Source organism: Tenrec ecaudatus, chromosome 4, assembly GCF_050624435.1.
Source record: "Tenrec ecaudatus isolate mTenEca1 chromosome 4, mTenEca1.hap1, whole genome shotgun sequence".
NCBI lineage: Eukaryota > Metazoa > Chordata > Mammalia > Afrosoricida > Tenrecidae > Tenrec > Tenrec ecaudatus.
This window is the reverse complement of record NC_134533.1, coordinates 44,001,551-44,015,152: the sequence shown is the minus strand read 5'-3', so window position 1 is coordinate 44,015,152 and position 13,602 is coordinate 44,001,551. Positions and strand designations below refer to the sequence as shown.

Sequence of the window (13,602 nt, the reverse complement as noted above, 5' to 3'; positions counted from 1 at the left end):
CCAACAAAAATAACGCCTCCTCACATATTTCAGAGAGAGAGAGAGAGAGAGAGAATTTGTGAAACTTACACCTCACCTGAACTTACCACTTTATGGTCACAAATGACATACAGTGTCCTGTTTTAGCTTTACAATAGCCCTGTGAAGACGGGCAGGGCAAGTATTATCCCCATTTTAGAGACGAGAAAATTGGTGCTGGGGGTACAGTGGTGAGCATAGTGGTCTTCCAATGACGAGAATATTGAAGTCCCAAAGTGGAGACTTTCCCAGGAGTTCTGATCCTGCAAGGACTGAATTTAGAGCCAGAACCCATGTGTCTTTCTCGGTCCAGAAAGGAGAGAATGGCAAACAATGTTTCAAAGCTTTCAAGCTAAGTTAAATGTGGAGGAAAAAAACAAACCGGGAATAAAGAATCTCAAGTACATCTCATTGAAAAAGCGAATGAGATATTTCCTGTGAGAATACACATACATCACTCAGTGTTGTAAGTAAAACAGGGCTCTGGAGAGATGACTTTAAACCGCAGCAAAACTGCATACCAGGCACATGAACTTAATGAAGAAGCCTTTTAACCCCTTCCCTTTACCTTCTGCCTTGTGTAAAACTGTTCTTTCAGAGTTAAGATAATCTAAGGAGGACAAACTTGTGTACATTATGACGCTCTCTACATGTACTATTTAACAATATCTTTATAAAACGGAATTCTTCACGACTTCAGCAGACCAGCTCTCTGTGTTAAGTAAATGGCTGCCAGTAGTTTGCAGCAAAATCCTGATCTCTTTCCTGTTGCTTACCTTTTATCAAATTAAACTCCTTCAAGGTAAAGTCTAACCGCACTGTCTTAAAAAGTCTTCTCATGACCTGGCCGCCTCATCTGTTATTTTTTCTATATCTCTCTCAAGCCTCCCATAATGTAATCCTATCATGTGTTTTAACATTTCTGAAAATTCTAACTCCCTACACATGCCATAAGGTTCATCCTGGAATGTCCTCACGACCTCTCTTCTTCTGGCTAATTCCTAAGTCTTCTTCAAGACTCAGCCAAAGGACTCTTCGAAGTGCTTCCCAAATCCTACAGTGACAAGTAAATACACTGCTTCTAGACTTTCACTGGCCCCACACACCCATCCAGGCCAGCCTTTGCCATGTTGCGCCAAGTGTTACTTGTATCTCTCCCTCTAGACCTAGGCTGCCCAAGTGTGCTTTGTGCGGCCATGGGCTGCACTAGCCAATAATGGCAGCCACAAGCTATGTGTGACTACTGAGCACTGGAGCTATGGCTAGTGTAACTAAAACACTGTGTTTTTAATTTAGTTTTAATTATATTAAATTTAAATAGTCCTCTGTGGCTACTAGCTACGGTTTGGACTGCACAGCTCTAGACAGACCGTCACCTCTCTGGGGACAAGGACCATGTTTGCTGGTCTCTGTATCCCTAGCACCCACCACAAGGCTTGGCACCGATTGCGATGCAGTGCTTGTTGAGAAAAGAAGTGAATGTGTACATATCCATGTACACTCATGCATTGTTGGGACATGAAGTCACTAAACTACTGTAAGCATTCTACATTGCCTTATCAAATCTGGCCAAACACGGTCCCATTTTGTACACCTCATTAACTGTATCAGGAAAAAAACAAAAACAAAAAACTTTGGCATAGCATTCACTTCTACTCAAGGCACTACGGCTTCCCAATCACACGTAAATGACTTCCAGATGGCTTCCAGACAAACATTACGGTGCATGAAATTTTGCAATACTCGTGGCAGCATCATTTTGGAATGTCAAAATCAACTACAACATTTTATGAAGGAAAAACCATAGCTTTTACCATGCTTATATTAACTTGGAAAACAAATTCCTTTCACTGCCTAAAGAATTCCTAGCATATAAAGACTATTTAGACCTATTCTTTTAAGTCAACCATCAGCGCTCCTAACTGAATTCATGTCTGAAATGCCATACAGGATTTGGCAGAGGTAAACTGACTGACTGAACGGGCTTGATCCCTGTGAGAGAGTGAGAAGAAAACCTGACCTAGCTACAAAGAACAAGCGGTCAAGCTTAATTTCGTTGCAATTAAAAGTCACGGTAGAGAGAATTCGTGATGTTGACATATACTTGGTCATTTGAGATTTTACGAAATCTAAGATGTGAACTTGACAAAGTAGAGATTAACCAGGTTTGACTCCATCCAGATCCTTCCATAAAGTCCTCCGGGTGTAATTGGCCATCAAAGGCATCAACAAAAGGCCGTCTGCACTCAGTGGGCCCCTCTAAAACAAGGAGACCGTCTCCACTTATCCAGTGCCGTCACCGTTGTTCAATTGTTGCACAGGAACGGAACAACCGCTTTTCATCCCTTAAGTACTTCTGTAAAGAGAGCATAACCCTTAAACCTAAAACAGCCCTAAAGTCTACTTCTAAGTGAAAGAAAACATAACAGGTACAGAATTTGAAGTTTCGTGAGGTTTCCAACTACATAGTTCACTCGTCTTAAAATTTTTCATTAAGAGTAAATATATTCTTATTCTAATGAATAAAGTTCACTATGGGAAAAACTACAGAAGGGCAAAAAGAAAATACATTATACAATTAAATTTCTTCCCCCAGAGATCACATTTGGTGTGTACTATAGCTTTTAAATACTCTTTCCTGGTAAACTTTGATAATAGTAAAATAAATTTGAGCTAGCATTTTCATAGGGCTCAGTTTAAGGTGCTCTGCATTCAACGTACAGATGAAGAAAAGAAGCAGAGAAAAATTAAGTAACTTGACCCAGTTCACAAGCTTATAAATGGCAAATACCGCAATCTCTGGTCAGTTAGTGCTATGGGAGCATGAGGTTCAACTAAGCAGTGTGGGAAGTAAAATGCTCTCCTTTAAGTTTATTAAATCCTTAACTGCGATTTCCATAGCTTATTAGAAGCAGGTAGTACAATCAGTATGTTTTCTATTTAAGTCCTGTACTCCATTTTGGGAGACAGGCTAAGGTAAGCTACAGGGATTCACAGAATTTGTATCTAATACTGACCACCTGGGCAACAGGACAAAATCTATAATATAAATGTATGCCCTTTCAGCGTTATTTGTCTTTGGTGTTCTCAGTTACCAAACTGTCATCATCTTACCGCCACATACCACATAGTCTATTGACAACTTATATTTGACCTGATGCAAGTCTCATTATGTTTGCTCACCAGGATTTAAAATAGATATAGTTATATGTCCCAGTTGAGATAACTCCCAATTCTTTTTAAACCTAAAAGTGCCTATTTCAATTATGAATTCCCAAAAAAGGTATGGAGGGAAAAAAAAATCACGCCGGTTAAAATAACATGGAAAATTCTTACCACATGCCAACTGTTAATCTATCCAAGTCCACCCATCTCCCCAGCCCAACTATCAGACCTGCTTCGAAGGTCCAGCCTCTCCAGGCCTGCCTTCATCACCCACTGCCACTTTTCTCAGCCCCACCGTGTTCCCCGAAATGGGAAAAGAGAGAAAGAACTGAGCATCCGGCAGCATTCTTAGAGCTACAATGTTGAGAGCCACAGGTGACGATGTTCCAAGTCCCCTCCACTGTCCAAGACCCACCTCAAACCATACGCAGCATTCTGCTACTGCTGACACTGCCTGCTGTGTCGTGACCGTGAAACACCTCGGATATTTTTGCATGGTTGCGTTTCCCGTACAGCAACTCCTTTGACAACAATAGTAATCACACGGCAGCCGTGTCAGCTGAGGACAGCACTGGAATTAACTCTTGTCACTGCAGCATTCTTGCTTAAAATAATTGCAGCAAAAAAGGGGAGAAAAGTCCCGCCAAAGTAGCATTTTTTATATCTGGCTTTCAAAACTAGCTTCACTTAAAAAAAAAATTAAGATCCCACTCCCTAACACACACACACACACATGCACGCACGCGCACATTCCTCTGCGCAAAGCAAATTTTCCAGAACAGCAAACATCAGAGACTCCCTTCTGCCGCATAAACTTCTAAAGAATTCAGCAAATCAGTGCTATAAGGTAAGTAATACTTACAACTCTTCTAGAAAAGGGAAATTCTTGAATGCATCTTCTGGCAATTGAGTAATGTTGTTCATACTGATGTCCCTGGAAAACATAACGTTAAAGAAGATCATTAACTGGGTGTTATTAGACTTATAGCATTTAATTCAATTTAAAAGTAAGTGAGCACTGAAAATTTGTAGTGGAAAAAAAAAAGGACCAGGGGAAGCAAAACCTAACAATAATCAAAATTTGGCTTCAGAATGCAATGATGGAGCAAGTGCAAAACAATTCGATCTTTTATTACACACAGGATTATGTAATTTAGAAACATCCAATATGATTCTTTCTTTACCCAGAACCCGGATCGTCCCAAGTTAAGTATCTTGGACCACATGATTGCAAATTATCTAAAATGAGCAGACTGATGGGGCTTCCCAGGACTCTAGTACTCCAAGCCCAGAGGCTGAAATCAATGTGTGGATACAGTACAGGGCTTGGTAAAATAAATTCTCAGGCAATATGGCTTCTGGACCCCACTGTCAAAGATAATAAAAATATGCCCTTGCTCTCCCCCAGTCACATTTTCTGTAACATTTATAAAAGACCTCCAGGTGATAGCTGTAAGTGGAGTTCATTCTCAGCCCACGAACAGACGCAGGCTCGAGACAAGTGCCTACACGACAGGTATGCAGTCAGACTCCAGCTTCTCCCTCCAGAGTCAGCAGAAAGGAGGGAACTCACTAACGACACAACTCAACAATTAACTAGTCCCAACAGCTACGAACACTTCATGAACCATTTCTTTCTTCCCCGGTAGCTGCCTCATGAACTGACTTTCTCGTTCTACACTCTGCGTACCAGCAACAGCATGAAAGAGAAGTCAACAGAGCCCAAGGGGAAAGCCCCAGCATGCACTTGGCCCATGTCTCTGCCTCTCATCTAGTGTTCAATTCAATGATGGATTTCTTCTCTCTTCTCTTGAAATCAGCATAAAAAATTCACGTAGGTGGCATTTCAATGATGAGATTAAACATACTGATATAAGGGGGTAGAAAAGAAATCAAGTACACCATGTCAGCTGGGAACCAACATGCTATGTCACTTTCATCTTTTCAGTCAGCTGTTACCGGTGGGAAGCAGCAAGAGACGTGGGTCCTACTTTTGATAGTTTCTATCCAGCCCTTGGTGACCCAGGCCGTGGGCTATATAAACCATGGGACCTTAGACTGTCCTCTCAGGGCGACAGCGTCTTTCATAGCCACACCAGAAGGATTCAGTGTGGAAACCCCACTACGTGAACCAGGTTTGATCTCACACTTGCCTAAAGCAGATTCAAGGAACTGCCACGCTCCTCTGAACTTAAGGCTCAAACTTAGGTGCTGCTGTGAGGAGTAGCTGACTGCTACCTCAAGTTTACGGGAAGGGCCGGTCCTTGAACTTTGATTCGGCTCTCTCGCTTGGAGAGTGTTCAAAGAATGGTGGTCGGCGACTACCACATACCTACTAATTTTAATGCTTTCTTTGCTTTTTTACGACACGCATTAATCTGGCAGGCATGTTTCTGCCTTTGTGAATGAGTGTTATTGAAAGGATGAGATATAAAGAAGCAGAAAAGGGTGGTCAGTCAGTTAAGAGTTAAATCTGTACAAGTTAACAACTCATGGATTTGAAGCCAGTCTGAAGCCAGCCTATACTTGTATGATTTCCTTTTCTCACCAGTGTTTTAAATTCTGTTCCATCGGCTAAATTAATGACACTATCAACAGGGAGATGATTGATCATGTTTTCTATCATAAAATAATAATGAAATCTCTAAAATGAACCACAAATATATGTAAATCATAGGTACGGATTTGGGGCTCACATTTCTTTTTTTTTTTTTTTGCTTATATTTTATTTATTTATTTTTTTTAACAATTTATTGGGGCTCATACATTTCTTATCACAGTTCATACATATACAAACATCAATTGTATAAAGCACACCTGTACAGTCTTTGCCCTAGTCATTTTTTTCTCTTTTCTTTTTTTACATTTTATTAGGGACTCATACAACTCTTACCACAATCCATACATATACATACATCAATTGTATAAAGCACATCCATACATTCCCTGCCCCAAACATTCTCAAGGCATTTGCTCTCCACTTAAGCCCCTTGCATCTGGGGCTCACATTTCATTCTTGCCCCAATTTAGAAAAACAATTAGTTCTTATGCCATGGCCCCGCTCAATGTTCACCCTCGTGAAGAGGGCACTGGAGACATGGGCACCATGAAGATAGGAAGTGCGGTGGGAAAACCATGGTGCCTGGCTATCAGAAAGAATAGCAGCTGGGGTTTTAAAGGCTTATTGTCAAACAAGGAGCTATCTAAGTGAGGCATCAACTACGTTTGCATGATAGAAACACAAGAGCCTGTGTGATCCAAGGATTGTAGATTATAAAACCTAAATCCAAGGAGAGAATGGTAGTCTGCAGGCTATGTGTGACAATGGAAGCCGAGAATCCTTTTGCAGGGTTCCCACATGGATTAGGCTCTGGTGAATGCACTCTGACCATTGTGAAGGAATGTGAATAGCCTTCCTATTATCAGACAGAGAACATTGGGAAGTCAATCATGGCAGATACAGTTAAAGTGTAATAGACCTTATCACTTGATTTCCATTTTGACCCATTTTAAATGTTTCAGTTTTTAATATTTTCTCCCTTTTTTGAACGAGGCTTTTCTGTGTTTTGGCTAGTCTTTATCATTAGGAAATAATGATTTTGTATGATTTTCTATATATGAAATCTAAGATAGGCAGATCCAAAGAGAGAGTAACTCAATTTGATAATTGCTTAAGGGCATGGCATGGGAGGAAGTGGGGAAATACGGAGCTAAGAACAATGAATATAAGAAAAAGATGTATTGAAATTAATCTAAGTAATGATTGCACAAATCTATTTAATATGACTGGATTAAATTGCATGATATCTGAAGTACATGCCAATAAAACTTTTTTTTAAAAAAAAGATTGGTGAGTCCTTTCTCCCTGTATGTCCTTACATTAAGATTCAGGAATGGAATCTTACTCCTTCTTACTAGCCCTTCTTAAACAGGTTTGGATAAGCTTTTTTATTTATGTATTTATTTATTAATCATTTTACTGGGGGCTCATACAGCTCTTTTTTTTTTTTTTCATACAGCTCTTATAACAATCCATACACCCACTGTGTCAAGCACATTTGCACATATGTGGCCATCATCCTTTTCAAAACATTTTCTTTCTACTTTAGCCCTTGATATCAGCTCATTTTTCCCTCCCTCATCCACCCTTTCTCTCATGAACCCTCGATAATTTATAAATTATTATTATTTTCATATCTCACACTGACCACTGTCTCCCTTCACCCACATTTCTGTTATTCATCCCCCATTGGGAAGTGGGGGGGTGTTATGTATTGGTCATTGTGATTAGTTTCCCCTTTCTCCCCCCACCTTCCCCTACTCTCATGGTACTGCTACTTCCATTCCTGTTCCTGAGGGAGTTATCTGTCTGGAATTCTGTGTGTCTGCATTCTCTGGTCTAGCCGGATTTGTAAGGTAGAATTGGGGTCATGATAGTGGAGGGAGGAAGCATTAAAGAACTAGAGGAATGTTGTATATTTAGTCTGTGCTATACTGTACCCTGGCTGGCTCATCTCTTCCTTGTGACCCTCATGCGAGGGGATGTCCAAGTGTCTACAGATAGGCGGCTTTGGGTCTCCACTCCGCCCATCCTCCCACTCTTGCTTGAATCAATATGATTGCTTGTTCTGGGTTTTCTGATGTCTGATCCTACCAACACCTCAAGATCCCACAGGCTGGTGTGCTTCTTCCATGTGGGTGTTGTTGCTTCCCAGCTAGATGGCTACTTGCTTACCTTAAAACCTTTAATACACCAGATGCTGTATCTTTTGATAGCCGGGCACCATCAGCTTTCTTCACTACATTTGCTTATGCACCCATTTTGTCTTCAGCAATTGTGTTGGGAAGGTGAGCATCACAGAATGCCAGGTTATTAGAACAAAGTGTTCTTGTGTTGAGGGAGTGCTTGAATAGAGGCCCAATGGGTTCAGACAGTCTTTTAGGTAAGAATGGGCCATAACAATAACAGCAGCTAACATGTATGAACGTTCATAACTCGGTAATACCTCACATAAGGCCTCACTTTATATAGGGGGAAACTGAGGTAAAATACTTTCTCAAGGCCATTCAACAATAGATACAGCAGGAATATGAACTCAGCCATCTAAAGTATCCTTTGAATCCTGTTATTGCGCTTCAAGATAATAAAGAGATAAAGCAAACCTTTAAATTCTACCAAGGTGGAAAAACAGGAGGGATACCGACTGCCTCAGGGCCTTGGCACAATCATCAATGACTCTCAGAAAGAACTAGAACTAGCTTTATCAACTGAGGGACCCAAGTTCCTAATTTCTTAGACATTGACATGTTTTCCAGAGTTCTTATGGTGGTAGACACAATTTTACATAACCAAGAACCCAAATTCTATTAAAATAACCTTTAATTAGGACAAAACTAATGTACTTTCCAAAAATTATGATTTTTATATATTTGCTCAGATGCTACTTTAGTCGCATATCATCATGAGGAGGTAGGAAATGCTGTGCTCTGCATGAACACACTAGGACACTACAGAAGCAGCATCACACAGAATCGGTTCACTTCCAAGGACTGCCCGTTTGCTGCTATATAATCCTTGGTCTCAGACTGCTTATCTGAAAATTGAAGGAGTTGAATTAGCTGGTTGGTTTTGTGGCTTTCCAACCTAACACTCCATGCCTTCCGTGATTTGTCTTTTTCCATACTTTTCATGGAGGGAAAGGTCTTCCTGATAAAGATCTTTGAGATTCATTTATGGAAAGGATATATTTTTTTCCAAAAGGAAACTAGTGCAAAATTTAAAAACTAATTGTTTGCAATTATAAAAGCTACTGGGCCACTCTCACTGAACATTTTACTAAATGTTCACAAAAACAAACTCTGTCTCCAAGCCCCCGCTCCCTTCCCCAGAAAAAAACAAAACAAAACTTCCTGCCATCAAGTTAATCCCAACTCTTAGTGACCCTAATATACAGTCTCTACGACTGTACATCTTCACAGGAGCAGACAGGCTTATCTTTCTCTTGTGAAGAAGCTGGTGGGTCTGGACTCCTACCCTTCTGGTTAGCAGCCCAACATATAGCGCACAACGCCAACAGTGCTCCTTAACCAGCTAAATTCATGAGATTACAATAAAACTCTTAATTATATTAAAAGGCAAAAATAATAGTCTGATAAAGGTAAACAATGTTTTGGTAAATTATTGAACCATTTCAGTTGCATTCTTGTCTTTCCAATACAAGCAGAGAGGACGAATACTAAATTACAGCTTCCAAAAATGAGGCTTCCACGTAGTTTCCTATAAGCTTGACACACTTGTATCCAGGTAAGAATCACAGGAGCAGGACAACTGATTAGCTGACTCATCCGAAAAAAGATCTGGAGAGCACTGGACCCAAGAAGAAGAAAGAAACTCACATAATTAGAGTGAATGTAAACCACACTGCTCCCCACATTCCAATTTTTTTGAATAGATACGCATATGTAATGCTTAATTTTTTTCCCTCAGAGTCAACAAGACTTAACAGGTAGTTTTGCTGTGAGCTGTAAATGTAATTAGTGGCACGTCATATGTACAAACTAATAAAGTCAAACACATGATGAGATGTGTTTCAAAGCTTCTGGTTCAGGAACCACACTCGATTCCAAGTGGTTCTGAATTTCATAAACAAAGAGGTTCTCTCTTTCTTCATACTTTCCGGTTCCCTCATGCTTTCTGGGTTTTATCATAAAGTATGTATGGATAGAGTGGAGAAAAATAAAGGGGGGTGGGGAAGGCTACAAGATGTTATCTCCAGAGAAGTGCTGGAAACATGTGGTTACAGAGTATAAGGTGGGTGGGTATTCATTTAAAATAATAAGGGCTAATGGTGATAAACAACCTAGTCTTCAAGTCTTCAGAGTAGATTCCAGACCTGACATCACCAACACCAGCAAAAGGATTTAAGGGGTGCAGACTTTAAAATTAAAAGGTTGGATAGGATCCTGGAGGGCTGGGGGGTGGGGGTGGGGTAAGTAAAGCAATTTACAAATGGAAGCTCTATGCCAATACATATTAGACACAGGCATATACATTATTAAAATACATAAATAAAGAAGGTTATACTGAAAACTTGAGCTAAAAGAAGCACTTCACAACACACTCTTACCAGTTACATCTGTAATTAAACTCAGCAATTCACCATCTAAGGTTCTGGAGAATTAATAAATAAAACATCTACAAAAATTAATTCACAAGGCCAGAGCACCCCCAACTTACAACCACCTCTCACGGTCAATGTCAAGAGAGCTGGTTTTGCGATCTCCTGGTACTCTTGCTGTGGAGGCAGACAGACCGAGACGTAGCTATGGACTCACTACCTGTACCAGCTATGTGACCTTGGACAAGCTGTGATTTCTCCTTTCAGGCCCTGGCTGTTTCATTTGGAAAAGGGAGGTAGTAATAGCTGAAGTAACATAAGTTCAAAAGAAACCGTTAGTATCTTATCATCGTCAAAGTTTTCGCTGCTCCTGAAAGCCATGCGAACCTAGTGGACAGAAACCTGACTAACGGCAGGCCAACCACCACACTCCACCTCTGATGGTCTTCCCAGAGAGAAATCTTACTAACATGATGCACTAAATTGTGTAAAACGCCTCGAACTGAGAATTGTATATAACTACAACAATTAGACTCTAAGCTCCAGAAAGATGGAAGATCAAATACTTCACTAAAAAAAGAATAAATTACATTCTTGTAGAAAAATTTTGACAGGCAAGATATGATCCAGTCTGCAAAATTTAAGGTGACAGGTGACTCACAGAGTTTTGTTCTAAAACAAAGGATGAAATCTAGAACTTTATTAGTAAGGAAAAAATACACCGAAATGTATGCTTTCTCATTGTGGTTGGTTTTGTCACCACCGATGGCTTTCGTAGGCTTCTTAAGACACACTATAACTAGAACAGAGCAGAGCCCATGGCTGCACACTGCACCCACCCAACGCAAAATCCTCGACTTCCAACACCGAGCTCAGAAATACAAAAGCACGTCACCTCACCAGAAAACCAGAGCTGAACAGCGCCAAACACCATTCGTCACTGATTTCAAAATTAAAACTCAAAGGGTACGATTGTTTAATTGAAACTGCTAAAACTCCCCAGTGGTTAAACTCTCATCTTTTCCCCACCATAAAATTCACTAATGCCTAAGTATCGACCGAGCAAAGAAAAGCATCGTGTTTCAACAAGGTGCCTTTTACAATCCAGTAAAACGCTCCCTAAGCCAGCTTAACCTGTTTGCTGGTGGCCGAGCGTGGACAGCTCTAGACATGGCCACCGAGGCCTCGCAGCTCCTGGGCTGCTGCCACGGATTTATTTCATTGTAAACACACTATGAGTGACCTGGTGTTATCTAAATTTGAATAAGCCCTTCTATTTGTAGAGTTGTTTTTTTTCCCAAGTATTGCTGCTGCCCTGTTGCCATGTTATTAATTATATCTCAAACACTCCTTGGTGGGTAAAAAGTGACTTCTGGGCATATGCCGCAGTAAGAACACAGGGAGTTTAAACGGTAGTGATTCTTTAAGCGCAATAGAAAAATGCTGACAATCACCAAGGGCCAATACTATTTCAGAGATTTACCAAAGTCTTTTATAATCAACTAGATATTTCAGGTCGATCTCCAAATAGCAGATATCTCCAGTACAACCTATTCTGCCATCCACGACCACAGTCAAATTCAATACAAAATAAAAATCTATATTCAAAAATTTCCTCTGGTTAGAATACTGAAGGATTCCATGGAGTTCTGATGGCGCTGTTGGGTAAAGGTGTGACTGCTAACACAGATCCATGGTTAAAACCCACCAGCCGATCCTCAGGAGAAAGATAAAACCTTCTGCTTTCTGAAAGGTTTACAACCTCAGAATCCCTGTACAGAATTGCTAAGATTCAGAATTGTGCTAAGAATCAGCATTGACTTGATGGCAGTGGGTTTGGTTGTTTGTTTTGTTTTGTTTTGCTTTATTGGCAAAATATTAAACAAAAAGAGGATAAAAAGAAGATGGGAGAAATACACACGGAGTTGGTAACCAAAATGAACTGGTTGCCATTTATCCATTCCAGGAGGTAGCACACAACCAAGAACCAACGGAATTGAACAAAGGTCAAACTGGATTGAAAGCTTTGGTGACCATCCAGGCTCTGGAAATTGACAGAATACCAATTAAGATGTTTCAACAAATGGATGCCATGCTGGAAGAAGGCAAGAAACTTAGAAGATAACTAGCTACAGTAAACCAATTAGAAAAGATAAAAATATGTGCACATTCCCAAGAAATAAGGCAGAAATGATCAAACAGTATCATTAACATCCCACAAGTGTAAAACTTTACTAAAGATAATTCAAAAGTTCAAAAATGGTTGCAGTAGTACATCATCAGAGAACTGCCAGAAATATATCTTGGCTGAAGCAAGGGATACCAAAAGGATGCTGCGCTTTACTGATTGCAAAAGGATTTATTACTGTGTGTGTCAAATAATATCCAAAGTAAATAATGAATAATGTTGCCATGAATGGGAATTCCAAAACACTTAATTATGCTCATACAGAACCTGTACATAGACCAACAGGTAGTCATTCAGATACTACAAGAAATACTGTATGTAATGAAAGGGGAATAGAACTATGTATTCATATCTATATGTTAAGAATTAAGGTTGCAGATGGACTTTGGGCCTCGACTCAAGTACTCCCTCAACACAAGAACACTTTGTTCTAACAATCCAGCATTCTGTGACGTCGCCTTCCTGACACGACCACTGAAGACAAAATGGGTGCACAAGCAAATGTGGTGAAGAAAGCTGAAGGTGCCAGCAATCAAAATATACAGCATCTGGGGTCTTTAAGGCTTGAAGGTAACAAGTGGCCATCTAGCTGGGAAGCAACAAAGCCCACATGGAGGAAGCACAGCAGCCTGTGTGATCATGAGATGTTGATGGGATCAGGTGTCAGACATCTAAGACCCCAAAAAACCATATCCAAGGTGAATGATGGGGTGTATGGAGTGGAGACCCAATGTCCATCTGTTGACCATTGGATATCCCCTTACAGAGGACTCACAGGGAAGAAATGAGCCAGTCAGGGTGCAGTATAGCACCGATGAAACACACAACTTTTCTCTAGCTCTTTGGTGCTTCCTTCCCCCCACTATCATGACCTCAATTCTACCTTACAAGTCAGATTAGACCAGAACATGCACACTGCTACAGGTAAGAGCCCACGACATGGGGAATCCGGGAAAGAAACCCCTCAGTGACGACAAGGAGAGTAGAGATAAGGAGGATTAGGGGTGGGTTTTGGGAGAAAGGGAGAATCAATCACAAGGATCAATCTAGAGATCCCTCCCAGGGGGACAAATTACAAAAAAGAGGGTGAGGGGCGACGGAAGATGATGTAAG

At 40.5% G+C, this 13,602-nt stretch overlaps 1 protein-coding gene across 1 annotated transcript in view; it reads right to left on the bottom strand.

Annotated features, from left to right (window-relative positions):
* LGR4 (leucine rich repeat containing G protein-coupled receptor 4) overlaps positions 1–13,602 on the bottom strand; it is a 134,808-nt gene that overhangs the window by 57,274 nt on the left and 63,932 nt on the right. Inside the window, exon 2 of the mRNA XM_075545965.1 lies at positions 4,046–4,117. Coding sequence (XP_075402080.1) covers positions 4,046–4,117 — 72 coding nt within the window. The remainder of the gene's footprint in view (positions 1–4,045; positions 4,118–13,602) is intronic.